We start from the raw sequence: 15,914 nt of genomic DNA, 5'->3' as shown, positions 1-15,914 counted from the left end.
AAGTAGCTTTTTTTCAAAAACTAAAAGGCCAAAGGGTAAAGATCCATTTATGGGATACCTTTAATGATTCAGTAAAAATTTTTTAGAGAAAAAACTTGGAAAAAGAATCCTTAGAACTTTAACTCTACTAGTATTACTCGTCCAGTACCAAGCTCATGAGAGGCAAAAACAACGAAAATATTTTTGCTTTAAAAAAAAGGTTGCGTTATAAGTACCCCCCCAAAAAAGTGAGAACAAAATGGCAAAGAAAAAGTTTGCTTGGGTACAGTTTATAAGTCTTTATGTTAATTTAGCTGGCTGCCCACTCGTGATAAAAATCTGGTCAATTGCGATGAGGGGCTTGTACTGTAGCTTTATACCTAAATCGCCGCTAGCATGCTCTGCCAAATGTTAAAGAAAGGACCTAAAAGATAGAATGTTTATGTGTTCATGCACACCCCAAATCTCATTTGCTTACTCTATCTTTAACAGATGTTGTACTTAAAAACTTGAAATCGCAAGATCTCCTGTTTAGAATAACGTGCGCGTCTTAATTAGTTAGTACATTCAGATATGAATACGAAGCATTTAAAGATTCTAAATTATTGATGCAACGAAAGTTTCTATCAATGCTGTGGCCCCCAGAGATCGAGTTTCGGCTAAAAATATTCACACGCTGCCCTCTCATCTACGTATGTGCTCTTTGAACTTCGAATAGCTCTTAAATACTAAATTTGGCTCCTGTAACTTGCTGCCAACAAATAATAATTTTTACTACTTCACCATTTTATTTTTTTTGACTTCCAAAGCAGCAGAGTACCCTTGCATGGCCACCTCCATACAAAATGCATTTAATAATTCAGTAACTGTTTGCTATCAGCTATTATTATTTCAGATTTTGATCGGTTCTTTGGTGTGTGATAGTGCCAAGTTGCATAATAACACATTGGTATGAAATGATATGGCACATGGACATATCATAAATTCGACGGATACCTAACTAAGGCACATAGAAGGTCCACATTGACCATTCATAGTCCAGATCAGACCACAGTGGCTTGGAGAAGGTAATGAGTGGTACTACCAGTACGATTATCACCTTATGATTAAGACTCAGCCACGTCCCAGAAATTTTGTATAAATCCGGATAATTTCTTTGGTTCGCAAGACATAAATCTTGGACTGAAGAAAGACGGGGGAGATATTTAGTACCATCATCCACGAATTAGTTTAATTAGATCATAATGGAAACACTAGCCAAGGAATTTAAGACCCTTTTGACCAATGACCCAGACTCGCCTCATAAAATCTAGTCTCGCCAATTAGAAGGGAGAAAAAAGTTTCCTTATAAAGGCAAGGTGGAACTTCTTGAGCTCAGAAATAAAAGCCTAACTTGAAGTAGAAAACTCAAGTTAGCCCCATTTTTTTTTAAGTTGTGATAACAAAAGTAACGATGTCTCTTTAAGTAAGGTAATATCCTGACAAAAAGTGTACCAATAATGAAGTTTCTGGTTAAATCATTAACAAGGAGAGACCAAATCTAAATAAAGATAATATCCTCCTGCCTTAAATTCAAAGTTGCTTTAAGCTAACTCTGAGAAACAAAATAACGAAGGCTATTAAGGACTCTGCTCAAAGACTTCAGAGTGCAAGTCGAACATAGCAGTTGTCAATATTTTTGTTACCGCAAATTCATTCAATGGGTAAGATCATAAGTTCTTAGAAACCAAAGAAGTATAAAGAAAAAAAGTGGTCAGACAACAAGTATCATGGTGTACATATGTAGTTTTTGTTTTGCAAAAGTTCAGAATTTCTAAGCAATAATTTCAAGTTAAATAAACTAAGTACTTGTGCTTCACACAATTCAAAAATGTGTTGTTTATCAAACTCTTTCGAAACTAGTAACTGTCGGAGGAAAAAAGCTCCCCAGAGGACGTCTTATAACTAATCTATCAATTAAAATTGCTTTACTAAAACTTGTTCATAATCTCCCAGATTTTTAGTTGCTACGAGAGCAGTTACCCTTTAAGCTTTGGTTATGTCGTACTTCCGCTTCTTGATTTCGCAAAACCATTGACTCACAGTGTGACTGTCGAGAAGAAGATTATGTTAAGAAGCAAAAATTCTAAACCTCACCTTTTTTCGTTTCCAAATACCCCAAGTGTGCCAGCAGTACAAAAAAAAGGTTTTAGAGCACTTTGGGGTCAGTGAACACCTTGCGGTCATCATTGAATGTTTTGTAAATTTCAAAACTGTTTTTCAGTAAGTTCTAAATGCACCAATTCAATCTTGATTCCTGTTTCTCAAGGAAAATTTAATAGGACCTCTTATAAATTTAATTGAAAGGATTGATTTGGCTATGTATTTATGGAAAGTTCGAAGCATCAATTTTTTAGATTGAATTAATTGGGAGTGTATCAAAATAGTTCGTGTTAAATTCAAAACTCAAAGGGACCCACACAATGTCAAACTTAACAGTTCTGGTTCGAAACAGGAGAGAAGTAATTGACATACTCATAATAAAATGTAAATAGAAGGTGCAGCCGCCGTTGAACTTGTTAGCAAACTTGGTAAACACACGGAAGAAGCTAACAAAATTCTATTTCAGAAAGGGAAAAGGTCCGGTAAAAGACGCATACTCAAGCCTTGCAGAGGCAGCTGATCAAAATTTAGAGATCTCTGAAAAAAGCTAAGAACAAAGTGCGTTAGAAAGCAGTTTAAAAATAACGAAAGTGAAAGGGAGGCTTCTTTAAGGGAGAAACGGCTCAAATCGAATACCTAAAAATTTCAACATTTGAAGTGATTCTAAGCATCATGCAATTCAACTGCAAGCTAAATAAAGAGATATTTTGCTTTAGAAAACATCATATCCTTTTTTAGTTTACCATGATTTCTTTAAATCGAGTTCTAAACACGAAAACTTTGCTCTTTTACTTTCAGCGTTATCGAGGAGCCTCGAAAGAGATAAATTAGTTGAAAGCCCAACCTAAAGTTCCTTATTCTCCAACTTTTAGATAGAAAGCAGCTGGGTTTACCTTTTCTTTAATTGCAGTTTCAAATCAAATAATTATGTGACTTCTCGAGAGTTGAAAAGGGCCACATAAATGAGCGAGTATCTTAGAAGTCAAGTGGTTAAAGCAAAATGCTATTCATGACTTTTAACAATTCTATCGAAGATACAAAAATATGGACTTTGATACATCATCTCAAGTAACAAGATATAGCTCTTGATTCTAGAAATTAATTATTATATGGGCCTCAAAGCTGTCAAGTGGTCGTCAAGAGATTTAAAAAACTTGAGAAAACGCTTAAACCGTCGCAATCTTGATATTAAGGTCACGCTGTGCAAAATCTGTTTTTAGATATTTGTTTTTCTAAGGACAAAAAATGAGGTTTTGCTCATAGAATTCTCTTCACTATGTGGTTAATCCACCGTGAAAATAAGGTAAAAAAACGAAAAAGAATAAGAAAAGTCAACTTAAAAGCCGGTGTTCAAGTAGTTAGCCTGATTCAACATTTCAAATTCCCCAATACATAGTAGGTCATGCGTTTTTCGGATCTCAAGTGATAAACCCTTTTGACATATACCGCTGGTACATGAATTGCCTTGAAAACAGGCGGTTATAACCTTCACTAAGAAAATATAAGAAGATGCTCGCTCCTTTTGATTTTGCTATTTGCTTGAAAACTAGGGGAAATGGAGGGCTTCAATTATGACTCAGTGTTTGTAAACAACTGAATTCTTGCAGTTTTAATGCAAAACAATGGTGAAGAGATTTTTTGTGCCCTACTGCTCTCTCAGCTTCCCTTGCTGCTTAAGTATCTGTGTTTTTCGCAAAATTGACCCCATGTTTTGACGGCTTCTTGGATTTCAGCTGCTGTCACATAGCTTATAGAAAGCCTCACACTTCGCTCGCCCCAATTTCTTTTGTCACCTGAAACTTCAAAGTGCGAGCCATCTGCTAACAAGACACCCTCATGGCTTACTTCCTCGACAATCTTTGAAGAATCATAACCAACAGGGAGCGTACACCACGAAAAATACCCGCCTTTACATTCTGAGTACTGCGTCCCTTTGGGAAGGTATAGTTTTATTGATTCAGCAAGAACCATTGCCCTCTCTCTTAACACAGAAACAAAATTGTGAACTATCCGCTCGACAGCTCCATTTTTTATCATAGTAGCAACAATCATCGAATTTAGTTGACACGGCGTACCTCCAGATACATTTGCGCCGCCAGATGCAAGTTGTGTAGCTAAATTAGCGTTTGCTGTCTCTTGATATCCTGTCCTCAAACCCGGAGCTATTATTTTGGAGAAGGTGCAATTGGAAATAGTGTTACCGAACGTGTTTGCCGCAGAAATACTTTCTCTATCAAGGTGAGGGAACCGTAGTTCCGGGGGACTAGGGATGAGCGCGCCGCTACCATTATCGTCGTCCAGCCGCAATAGATCATATACATCATCTGAAATGATTAGAATGTCGTACTTTCGCGCAAGCTCAAGAAGTTTTAATCGAGAGCTTCTCGAATAGATTGCACCCGTTGGGTTGGAGTATGTCGGCACAAGGTAGATGACATATCTGTACACCTTTTTTTGACCACCTTGCGCATTGATAATGTCGAGTGATTCTTCGGTTTTCTGTTCTCTCTCTCCATTAGCTGAATTTTCGAATAACTTTAATTTGGCCTCCAGAAACGCCAAGTCGAGGCCGTCGCCCTTCTCTTCAACTGCGGTTATCTTTCCCGTGAATCCAGCGTCAAGAAAAGCCTTGTTAACAAGGAAGTAGGTTGGCGTTACTATGAACGCCTGTTTCGTATAGCCTGTATGTGGCAAAGTTGTTTGAACCAAAATATTCATTATCCCATAACTTGCACCAGAAGTCAGGTTTAGGTGGTCAGGCCGCGTCGCAGCACTACTGTGTACAGGCAGTTTGAAGACTTTGTTGGAAAATTCAGCTATGCAAGCGCGAACCCATGCGCTGCCGTTATCAGATCCATAAACAAGCGGATGTCTGTCTTCATCATTATAGTCATACTCACGCACCTCAGGTTGAAGAACCTCTGATGTCGCTTCAATTATATCTTTGCGGGGAAGCAAGTCATGTGAGGCGTACCCCTTGAATAGATTTATGATAGATTTCATGTCAAAAGGTTGGCACGTTGCTTGATAGAATCTCTTGGAAACTTACTTCTACAAATGAGCTTCCGTTCCCTACCCTTCAAAAATGCTGGCCTCATATGAAATCGTGAAGAAAAGTAGCACTAGCCTTGGCCATTGATTAGTTATTTGCACTTTCCATTATTGGCAAGGGACAGCGAACTAACATGGGTTCCGATTTTGAGAGCGCGGTCTCAACCTCACAAACGTACCGACAACCGAACTATCTCAATGTGATGCTTGGAAACGCCTAACAGCCATCCAAAAGTGAAGCGGAGTACCGCCATTTATTCTGATAAAGACTTTCGAGTAAACAACAAAATTTTCCAATTGATCTTGGAACAGTGTGATGTGACAATTTTTTTTAGTAATGATAACCAGGAACTATGAAAAGGCGATATTTCATGAGATATCTCAATAGATTTTTACGGTCAATTAAGGGTTCGACAGAAGGTAAAGACTGAGGAAAAGCTTCAAGTACTGAGGAGTTTATGTACAGCTTTCAAGAGCTTGTTGCTTGAAACTACTATGTAAATACCCCTTAATTTTTTTATTTTCTTCATTATCAAAGCAGAGATGTTTTCAGAGTAAGTAGCAAAAAGGTATGAAAGACGCGGCAATTTTCCCTGATTTTATGACTGGTTTTAATAACCCATTCCGAATCAATGTAAATACGATACTTTGAACTGAATCAATACCTGAATACAAAGAGTTGCGCCGGAAAAGAGTTGCGCCGGAAAAGAGTTGCGCCGGAAAAGAGTTGCGCCGGACGGACACTAAACTTTATTACTCAAAAAGCTTGTTAAACTATAGAAAACTGCTAAAGAGGTTACACACAAGTATTCATTACAAGAATCAGCCATTAGATAAAAAAACAATATTTTTATGCACATCCTGGGTATCCGCAGCTCAAGGCTTTAATTCACAACTAGTCTACTCCAGAGAAAAATAGTATATTCGTGACTGATAATTATGACCTTTAACTATCGTACGGTTTAACAGAAAACTACTGTCGTTTTGAGATCTGTATTTTTTAACATGAGTTTTGAATGTAGGCAGTCGGCTAATTTCAGATAGAACGTTTGGTCCACACTCAAACCAAGCCCTCTTATGCTATCAAGAAGTGGTTTAAAGCTCCATTAGAGCTCAGGTTTTGGGTCAATATTGCAAGGAGCCTGTGCTCAAATATAGAAGGGCATTTTAGTGCTCATGTCAAGAGTTTTTTTGTAGGCACGTTAATAGAAGCCAAAATCTCGTCCAAAAAATAAGCTTTACATTGTGTTGTCTTGCAATCTTTTGAGAGCTTTAAAATGCACTATGATGTTCCACATCAAATACGTGTTCGACCATGTGATCTGGTGATCCTTCGAAGCCATAATATTTGTAGAGGCTGTGATAAAGATATCTAGATCAAAGTTTACGAAAGAGACCTTGATTTATGCTCACAAAGAGAAGTCATACGCGAGGTGTTATCTCAGAACCCACGGCAACTTCAACCGAGATCTTAATCATCGTTTTTTTTTCGTGTGAGGATGTGAAAAAATGATGCTCGCTAAGGACTTCTATTTTGGGGGTGATCAGCTCTCGATATAAAGTGTAGTTTCAAGATCATTTTTCTAAACATTTAAAAATTCAATTTATGAACCCTGGAATCATCGCTAGAGCCATTGTAAGTTGTGGAGAATTTTAACTTTTTTTTATTGCCGAGCAATAACGAGGAATGTCAAAGAAGGAGAACTTTGAACTAGCCGTCACCACTCTCGAAGAGGGAGAAACGACAACGATACATGACGTTGGGGCTGAAACAATTCGGTCGCTCGAAGGACAGGCGCCGTCATTAGAAGAAAGAATTGCGCGAAGAAAGCTTTTTCCCCGCCAAGTTTCAATGATTGGAATTGGTGGTGCTATTGGAACGGCGCTTTTTGTCTCAATTGGAACGCAAATTATTCATGGCGGGCCAGGCTCACTCTTGATAGCATTTTGTTTGTGGTCAGTTGTATTTATTGGCCTTTCGCAGTGCATGTGCGTCATGGTGACGTATTTGCCAGTTACTGGTTCTTTTGTGCACTTCACAGAGAGATTCGTTGACAGTTCGTGTGGATTTTCTGTGGGATGGACTTATTTTGTGTGCCAAGCAGCAAATGTGTGCTTTGAAATAACAGCTGTATGTCTAGTAGTCGAATTCTGGACAGATAAAATACCGAAAGCAGCTCTGATCTCAATTCTAATCGCGCTGTTTGGCTCCCTTAATCTGTTTTCCGTATTTATTTTTGGGGAGGGTGAATTTTACTTATCAATTGGTAAGGTTATTTTGGCGATTGGGCTTATTTTCTTCACCATTGTCGTTATGGCAGGGGGTAACCCGCAACATAAAGTTCTGGGATTCAAGAATTGGTCCAATCCAGGCGCATTTGCCGAATATATTTCCAAAGGCTCAGCCGGAAAATTTCACGGTTTTATGTCTTGTCTGATCTTCGCCTTATACGTCTTCTGGGGAGTTGACTACTTAGGAAACGCAGCTAGCGAAGCAATGAACCCAAGGAAAGTGATCCCTTCATCTTTTCGGAAAGTTTTCGGAAGACTTATCATTTTTTACATTGGTGGCGCGATTTGCGTTGGCATTCTTGTCCCTTTCAACGACCACAATATGATTAAAGCGATAAGTGAGGGGGCAGTGGGGGCTGGGGCCTCTCCATATGTTTCTGCAATGAAGACTCTTGGAATAGGCGTGTTGCCTCATATTGTCAACGTTCTGATATTGACTTCTATTATCTCAGCTGGAAATTCATCTTTGTACTCGGCTTCAAGGGTTTTGCATCGACTGGCACTGGAGGGTCAAGCCCCAAAGCTTTTCAAGATAACGAAGAGAGGAGTACCTATTTATTGCTGTGTTGCTGTTCTACTGGTTTGTGGATTAGCGTATCTCTCAGTTTCCAACAGTACAAATAACGTTTTAACATGGTTCCTGAATGTTGAGACAGCAGCAATGGCAATTGTTTACATCTTCATTTGCATCTCGTATTTGCAGTTTGCAAAAGGCTGTAAAGCACAAAACATTGATCTCAAAACTCTGCCTTATTCCAGTTCCTTCCTGCCCTATTTGGGTTGGCACTCACTTTTCTGGCTAGTCCTTATGTTGTTCATGAACGGTTATGCAGTGTTTCTGAAAGACTCTTGGGACCTCCAAAGTTTTATTTTTTCATATTTCATGATCCCGTTCTTCATTGTGTTGTTCGCCGGTCACAAACTCTACAAGAAAACCAGGTTTGTAAAGCCAGTTGAAATGGATCTGTTCTCTGGAATTGCAGAACTCGCAGAAGAGGACGCGTACTGGGAAGAAAATCCTCCCAAAATGAACTTGCTGGACAAGGCTTTTGGGTTTATTCTATAGTGTTCTTTGAGAAAGCTTAATCTACTTCACAAGCCTTTGGAGGAAAGGGTCCTTTAAAGAAGATGCTTTATTTGTATTTCTATTCAAGAACTCTGACAGATTTGAGAGAGGTTCTCGCATTCTAATAAGCATGTTGCGTTCCCATTAGGAGGTCTTTAGAAGAAAACGCGTCCGTACACGACTGACTTCTTATCAAGTTAAGACTAGATTGCTGATATAGATTGATGTAAAATTAAATAATTAGGTGGCAAAATGCTTCTAAGTTACACTCTGTGCCTATCGAGGACGCATCTGTTGGATTCCGTCGGATTGCCGATGCGTAATAGTAGTAAATTGTATAATGACACACTAGTATATAATGATTTGAGACTCCACAATTCATGAACATGGTGAGAACTCAACCGAGATGAAACGTAGCAGAAGTCTAAAGGGAGTCTCAGCATTATTAATTGAGACTTGACTTTAATCTCTGCGATTCAAATTCAATGAGAGCCTGAGCCAAGAGCGCAGCACTTATCCTGGAGTCAAGTTTAAGTCACATTTCAAGATTTCTTATTGCCACATTATAGTCGTATCACGGATGTGCGACAGTTCTGAGCTGCACAATGACACGTTGAATTAGTATAGAGCGATTTGAAACTCGATACGTAAAGACTGTAGTACAAACCCAACAGAGGAATTCCCAGAACTTTGGCCAGAGGAGCAGAGTAGACCATGGCTATGTTGAAATGACGGAAGATTGGTTCCATGGGTGCAGTTAAGTCACTGATGTAGTTTTCACCTCAGAGTTGAGTCCTTGCTGCAGCCTAAAAACCTTTAAAGGGCCTGACGGTTTAGTCACACGTACCTGATCACGATTATGGACTAGAGAGGTCTAGGGAAAGTTATTTTGTGCTATCATCCTCAGAGTAGGTCACTGATCTGATTATGGAGAGCCTAGCCAACGAGTTTGGCAATCTCTCATACAACGACCCAGACCCGCCTCAATAAAACTTTTACAGAGCGATCTACCAGCTACATAGACACTTTCCGTCTAGAGACGAGAAGGCTGCAAAGGAAGGCAACAACTGACGACCCCAGAGCCATCCAAAAAGTGTTTCTTATTGAATCGTTCAACATGCAACCCATTTCAGAACGGGGTCCGTCAAAATGATCCAATCGATATGATGCGATACTATCCAGCTCGCCAGATACCTCGAACAAAATATTGCTGTTTTTCATTTTGTTGTGCAAAGAGGTAGAGAACACCATCGTAGAAAGAATGCTACCTACGGTGGTGCCGAGAGATTTCAATAGCGCATTCACAGAAGTAGTTTCGAGCATGTCTGCTCCATAGGAGGGACTGGTTCTGTCTAGTTGAACATGACATGTAATTAGTGCCGCGGGCAGCACAAACCCTAGTGCAACGCCAGGAAGAATCAATACACCAATTTGGGTGTGTTTAGTAGATGTGTTGTTAAGGAGTATCATGAGACCGCTTCCCAAAACGCCCATTGCACTACCAAACACTAGAAGGGGCTTGATATGACCAGTTTTTTTGATGATGACCCCGCTTGCAATAGAAAATACGACTGTAGATACTAAAATCGGAATGAGATGCAGACCAGCTTTCCAAGCAGAAAATCCATAAACAAGCTGGAAAAACTGCACGCTGTAAATCATCTGAACATTGTATGCAATTGTTGAAAAGAATCCGGTAAAGTTTGCGTTTAAAATTGCTCGCTGAGACATTAAGTGCCAGCTTAAAAGTGGTCTAAAAGTGTCCATTGTTTTTATGTGGTCGAACAACCTGAAGTCGTAGATTAAGGAGAGTGCAATTAACAAAACCCCTACAATAATGAACGAAATAACTATCCCTGACTTCCAAGGATGGGTTTGGCCGCCAAAAGTTAAAGCCAAAAGAAATAGCAACCAGCCTGCAGTGAAAAGAACGAAAGATACAATATCAAACCCAAATAGTAACTGATCCAAAAGCTGCTTAAGAGACAGATTGGCGCGACGATAACTCAAAAGTTTCTTGAACGTTTGACTGCCTTTCTCCAGCAAATCGGCCCCCTCTGGATTGTAAAAAAAAATGAATATTGCAATCGCTAGTCCACCAATAGGCAGGTTGATATAAAAGCACCATCTCCAAGTAACATGTGTAGTAAAAGCGCCACCCAGAAATGGCCCCACAATGGAGGCGACAGCGAAGGTGCAATTCAGTAGTGACAAAACTAAAGGGCGAGATTTTTCGTTAACAAGCTGGCACCCTATAACTAAACTCAGGGTTTGGAGCCCACTACCACCAACCCCTGCAATAACCCTGCCTGAAATCAACATATTCATTGACTTCGCAAGAGCAGATATCAGAGAACCAGTTTCAAATAGTATAATACAGCTTATCACACTTATTCTAGGCCCCAGTACGGCCGACAGCCTACCCCACAACAAGCTAAAGAGGGCATTAGGGAGAGAGTAACCTGTAACAATCCAACCACTTTTTGTGTAGTCTCCAAAGGAAGTACAAACTGTATCGATGATGGTCCCAACAATAAGAACGTCTAGTGCTGTTACAAACATGGAAAGCCCCAGAGAAAGCAAACTCAGGAAGAGCTTAACTCTGTTTCTTTTTGATGCATCAGGAGCGATACATGCACTTTGTTTGACAGACAGGTCTTTGGTTTCATCAGATATCTTTCTGTTGTATTCTGAATTTTGGCCAGTCTCAATTTCAGTCATCACTTGTTTTGTGTAAAGCGGCCTAAATCAATAAGAATTAAGTACGGGTTCAGCACCCACATTATATTAGAAAAGTACTTCAGTCCTCACTCTCCTCATCAGTGCATACCTGGGTGTCTAAGCAGCTTGGCGGAAAAACCAAGTTGAATTAAATCTTGTGTGACTTCCTACAACTCCGACGAAAAAAAAAAAATGTTTTCAGAAGAAATTAAGAAAGTCAAAGAGGTGGAACCTTTACTGCTCTCTAAGCTTAAGGAAGGATGTGTATAGCAATCTGGGTTTGCTTCCTCAAGTAGCCGGACAGAGACCTGACAAACAGAGAGCGCAAGCATGTTGGCGGTACTGCACATGCCATTCCAAATTTCCTGAGCTGTTGTTTTCTTCGCTATCTGCTTCTCTAGGTTAGATAATCAAGGGCCTGTACGGCTTACGAGAGACACATTCCTTGCTGTTAAAGCTGATAATGCTAATGCACCCCATTTTCGAAACTCTTGGTTTTCCTTCTACGCGAAGGGTTACGAAATGACCCGTTCGTATCTCATCAAAAAAATAGTTTTGAAGAGTATACCTAATGAAAGCCCTGCACATCTAACAGTGATAATTTGTGTAAATAAGGGCGGGAACTTCTAACAAGTTACATAATGAGCGGTTAAAAGCTACTTCAGCAGGATTAATTAAGAAAAAAGCTTGTAATTGCTCGGGTCTAATGTGGCCTGGATTCCCAAAATGCAGTCTCGCAGCTTTATAGTGAGCGAGCAAAATTTTTCCTTTCAACTACGCTTTTCTTCAATATATTAGCAGTAAATTCCTTTTCTTCACGAGTTGATCAAAATTTTTTTAGAATCATTTTTATAGAATCATTTTCTTATTCTTGCATAACCCTGCAAGTTGTTAGGGTGCAAATTGAAGTCCGGACTAATGACCTCCAAGAAAAATATGCACATGCTGTAGCTAAGATGAAAAAAACGTAGTTGGTAAGGCGGGATTTATTACTTGGGAGATCGATATTGATTGGAATTGTACTGAGCTTCAATAACATGATATTTACCTTGTAGGATGGGATTTGTTCGACCGTACTCATTTAAGTAGCCTACTTCGGAGTAATTCGAGACTTATTGTTATGACATGATAAGAGTGGCTAGCACAATAAAAATACTACGTAGCATCAATACAAATCATAAAATGATCACTGGTGGCATTAAAGCTTATGAGCTCAAAGAAGAAAAGTTTGATGTAACAGAGCATGATATTGAATCGGTAGCAGATTCTAATAAAAGCTCTAAATTGGGATCCGGCTTTTTGAAAGTCAAAGAAATGGAAATTATGAGCTCAACGTGCTCAGGAAAATCGGCAAGAGCCGCTCTTCTTGCATCTGCTTTTCTTTGTGGGTTTGGGTACTACCTGGATTACATTACACGGTCTGTGTATACGGGATATGCTACTAGCTCATACAATGAGCACGCACTCCTTTCAACCATCCAGGTTATTAATAGCGTAATCAGCATCGCAGCTCAAATTATATTTGCACAGCTCTCTGATATTTTCGGTAGACTTCAATTGTTTTTGGTGGGTACAGTTCTGTACATTGTTGGTACTATTATTCAGTGCGAAGCTCGTGATATAAGGACTTATGCAGTAGGTGCGGCATTTTACAACTCAGGCTATGTTGGGGTGTCCATTCTACTAATAATAGTATTATCTGATCTGTCGCCATCCAAGTGGAGGTTACTCTTTCAATTTGCTACATCCTGGCCCTGCATTATAATATGCTGGATATCTGGAGACATCGTACAGTCCGCTAATCCCGCGAAGAACTGGCGATTTGATATAGGAATGTGGGCTTTTTTGTTTCCCATATCAGCCTTACCTTTTATTATTTTCCTGCTCTATTTCACCCGCCAAGCATCGAAAACAGCAGAATGGAAAGAAATTCAAGGCGATAATAAAGAACCAAGCGTACGCATTGTGTATTGGATAAAGAGCATTTATTCTAATATCGATGTTGTTGGGACATCCCTTGTCACTGTCTCTCTGGGGTGTATACTAGTTCCACTCACGCTGGCGGGCGGGATTTCCGATGACTGGAATAAACCTGGAATTATTGCAACAATTGTCGTTGGTTTCGTTTCATTTATGTTTTTTTTGGCTTGGGATATAAAGTTTGCCAAGAATGCAGTACTTCCTTTCAAGTTATTGAAAGACCGGGGAGTTTGGGCTTCGTTGGCAGCAGCGCTATTGGAGAAACTGATTTATGCTACAATTTCCGATTATTTGTACCCTGTGTTGTTAGTTTCTGTTAATGAATCCAGCAAGTCGGCCACAAGGATTTTATGGCTTCCAACCTTTGTTGCATGCACAGGTTCTATTTTCTTTGGCTTACTAGTAGTCCGCACAAAACGACTAAAGATCTACTCTATAATTGGGGTATGCCTCTGGATACTTTCCATTGGGCTTTTTTACCATTACAGGGGTGGAGCCAGTTCGCATAGTGGTATTATTGGCGCTTCTGTTGTTTTGGGGACTGGCAGTGCAATTTTTACCCAGTCTTTAATTGTGAATCTTCAAACTATGACCTCTCACAAAAACATGGCTAGTATTACCGGTCTTTATTTCATGTTTGCTCAAATTGGCAGTGCTTCTGGAGCCTCTATATCCGGAGCAATTTGGACGCAGACAATGTACAAGCAACTTTACAAGCGGCTCGAAGACAGCAGCCTTGCGGCGACCGCGTTCTCTTCTCCGTACGAATTCATAGAACTGTATCCTTGGGGGACACCTGAAAGGACCCAAATGATCTATGCTTACCGGGAAGTTCAAAAGAAAACAATGCTTGTAAGCCTCGTCTTGACTGGTCCTTTGTTTCTGTTGATTCTGTTTACAAAGGATAGAAAACTGGGTGACAATGTCACTGCAGAAACAACTCAATCAGACGAAGATCCCATGCTGACATGGATTCTCAAAAGGTTCAATAAAATAAAAGCTGGTTGGAAGCAGAAGTCTCAATCTTAGATATGCAAGGTTCCAATCTCTATTTCCTTGCAAGATAACGAATGCGCGCCAGCGCATGAGTGGGGAGTTTCGTGGTTTTTTCTGAGTTTTACCTATGTCTTGGGGGATCATTCCGTAACTTATGTTTTTGAAAAAACCCAAAACTGTGTGCTCCTTGATGAAGAGCTTCGAGAGTGTGAACGTGGCGTGACTTGTCCCTGCGTCACGTGTGTCTTTCTTCAGTCACGTGCTACTCTCTCGTCACATGCTCCTGTCACCTGCTTCTCACCTGTCACGTGCGTTGGTTACTCTGGGTACCATCCCGGCTCATATTCTTACGCTTTCATGCAATTTGCCATTTTCCATTTGCCATCCCCCCGCGTGGATTTCGTTAAAGTGCTGCACATTCTTGATCGCGATATGGGCTGCACAAATCATATCTATCGATAAACAATTGGCTTATCTTGGAGGGCTGCCTGCTGTATTAAAAGAAGGTCTCCTCCTGATCCTCCTTCTCCTCTCACTATAAACCTCCCACTTCTCTCCCCCCAAACGTCACCTCCACGAATTAGAAACACTCCTATTTGGGATATCCATAGTTTCCCCTCCTGCTCTGGCACTCCGCGTTTGAGAGCAAGGGACTACATCATCTATTACGGAAGTTCATAGAGCAAAAGGCAGAGATGGTTGTACGGGCGTGAGATGTATGGGTAGGTTTACGAATGAGCGGTTGCAGAAAAACTTCACATGGGAGAGGGGTGATGAGGGAGTACTGCGGTGTATCTATTTCCTGTCTAGCATTTATAGTTGTTCCTATATCGAGACAAACGGACGTTGAAAAATATATTCTGACACCTAAATATGAAAAGTGGGCTCGTAGATTGACTTCATTGAAGGATTAAAAGAACCATTTCCCAAGCCCTCAACTAGGAGCTGTAGAGCTCGTGCAGTGAGCGTAGTACTAGTGTCCTGACACCCTCATTGTGGAAGTGCTCTAACTGTGTCTATACCGTCTACAGCACCAGTAATCACTGAATACGTGAGGGTGTAGTCAGATATGAGGTAGGCAGTAACGGGCTCTGAGGGGCCGTATCCCACAAAATAATCTGCCATCATGTTCTTCTCCACAGTTGCTTTAATATATAGCGGGTGTACCAGAGGGAGTGCCCCAAGTATCCCGAGCTGTTCCAAGTGTCCGGGAGTATCAATTGGGAGTATCCGTCAGGAGTCTTGATTATAGGTATCTCTTGGGAGTGTCTGGGACGGTGGGATATTCTAGATAGATGGAGTGTTTGAGTGAAAGAGTGTCCGAGATAGGGGAGATAGAGCAAATATCCTAGATGGAAGTGCCCCAAATATAGTTACGAGGAGTACGTGGAGTACGTGGAGTACGTGGAGTACGTGGAGTACGTGGAGTACGTGGAGTAGGTGGAGTACGTGGAGTACGCGGAGTACGTGGAGTGCGTGGAGTACGTGGAGTACTGAAGTACGAAAGAATAGTTTTTGGATTGAGAAAAGAAAAAGCGACGAGGTCAGAGAGAAGACGATAAAAGGGGGAGGCAAGTAGACGAAGGAGAGCGGATGGAGAGTCGAGAGTTGTATATATGAGGTGAGTAGATCTGGAAAGATATAGTTTGAGAAAGAAGAGTGAGAGAACGGCGTTTGGTGGAGGGGG

The 15,914-nt window shown here is 40.5% G+C and overlaps 4 protein-coding genes across 4 annotated transcripts, besides 1 other annotated feature; 2 read left to right on the top strand and 2 right to left on the bottom strand.

Moving 5' to 3' along the window:
• Positions 1–868: 868 nt before the first annotated feature.
• Positions 869–1,284: a long terminal repeat.
• Positions 1,285–3,777: 2,493 nt separating this feature from the next.
• On the bottom strand, positions 3,778–5,124 carry KLTH0B00176g (KLTH0B00176p; the record flags this gene model as incomplete). Its single annotated transcript, XM_002551761.1, has 1 exon — positions 3,778–5,124. The coding sequence occupies one exon, from the start codon at positions 5,122–5,124 to the stop codon at positions 3,778–3,780; it is 1,347 nt and encodes a 448-aa protein (XP_002551807.1).
• A 1,735-nt stretch (positions 5,125–6,859) lies between these two features.
• On the top strand, positions 6,860–8,530 carry KLTH0B00154g (KLTH0B00154p; the record flags this gene model as incomplete). Its single annotated transcript, XM_002551760.1, has 1 exon — positions 6,860–8,530. The coding sequence occupies one exon, from the start codon at positions 6,860–6,862 to the stop codon at positions 8,528–8,530; it is 1,671 nt and encodes a 556-aa protein (XP_002551806.1).
• A 1,014-nt stretch (positions 8,531–9,544) lies between these two features.
• On the bottom strand, positions 9,545–11,251 carry KLTH0B00132g (MDR family MFS transporter; the record flags this gene model as incomplete). The annotated part of the gene is made up of 1 exon (XM_002551759.1): positions 9,545–11,251. One exon carries the CDS (start codon positions 11,249–11,251, stop codon positions 9,545–9,547), a length of 1,707 nt encoding a protein of 568 aa, XP_002551805.1.
• A 1,125-nt stretch (positions 11,252–12,376) lies between these two features.
• KLTH0B00110g (KLTH0B00110p) lies at positions 12,377–14,260 on the top strand (the record flags this gene model as incomplete). The annotated part of the gene is made up of 1 exon (XM_002551758.1): positions 12,377–14,260. The coding sequence occupies one exon, from the start codon at positions 12,377–12,379 to the stop codon at positions 14,258–14,260; it is 1,884 nt and encodes a 627-aa protein (XP_002551804.1).
• Between the last annotated feature and the right edge of the window lie 1,654 nt (positions 14,261–15,914).

The sequence above is a fragment of the Lachancea thermotolerans genome (genome assembly GCF_000142805.1).
Source record: "Lachancea thermotolerans CBS 6340 chromosome B complete sequence".
In the NCBI taxonomy this organism is placed as follows: Eukaryota; Fungi; Ascomycota; class Saccharomycetes; order Saccharomycetales; family Saccharomycetaceae; genus Lachancea; species Lachancea thermotolerans.
The sequence above is the reverse complement of the archived record's forward strand: the minus strand, read 5'-3'. Positions and strand labels throughout refer to the sequence as shown.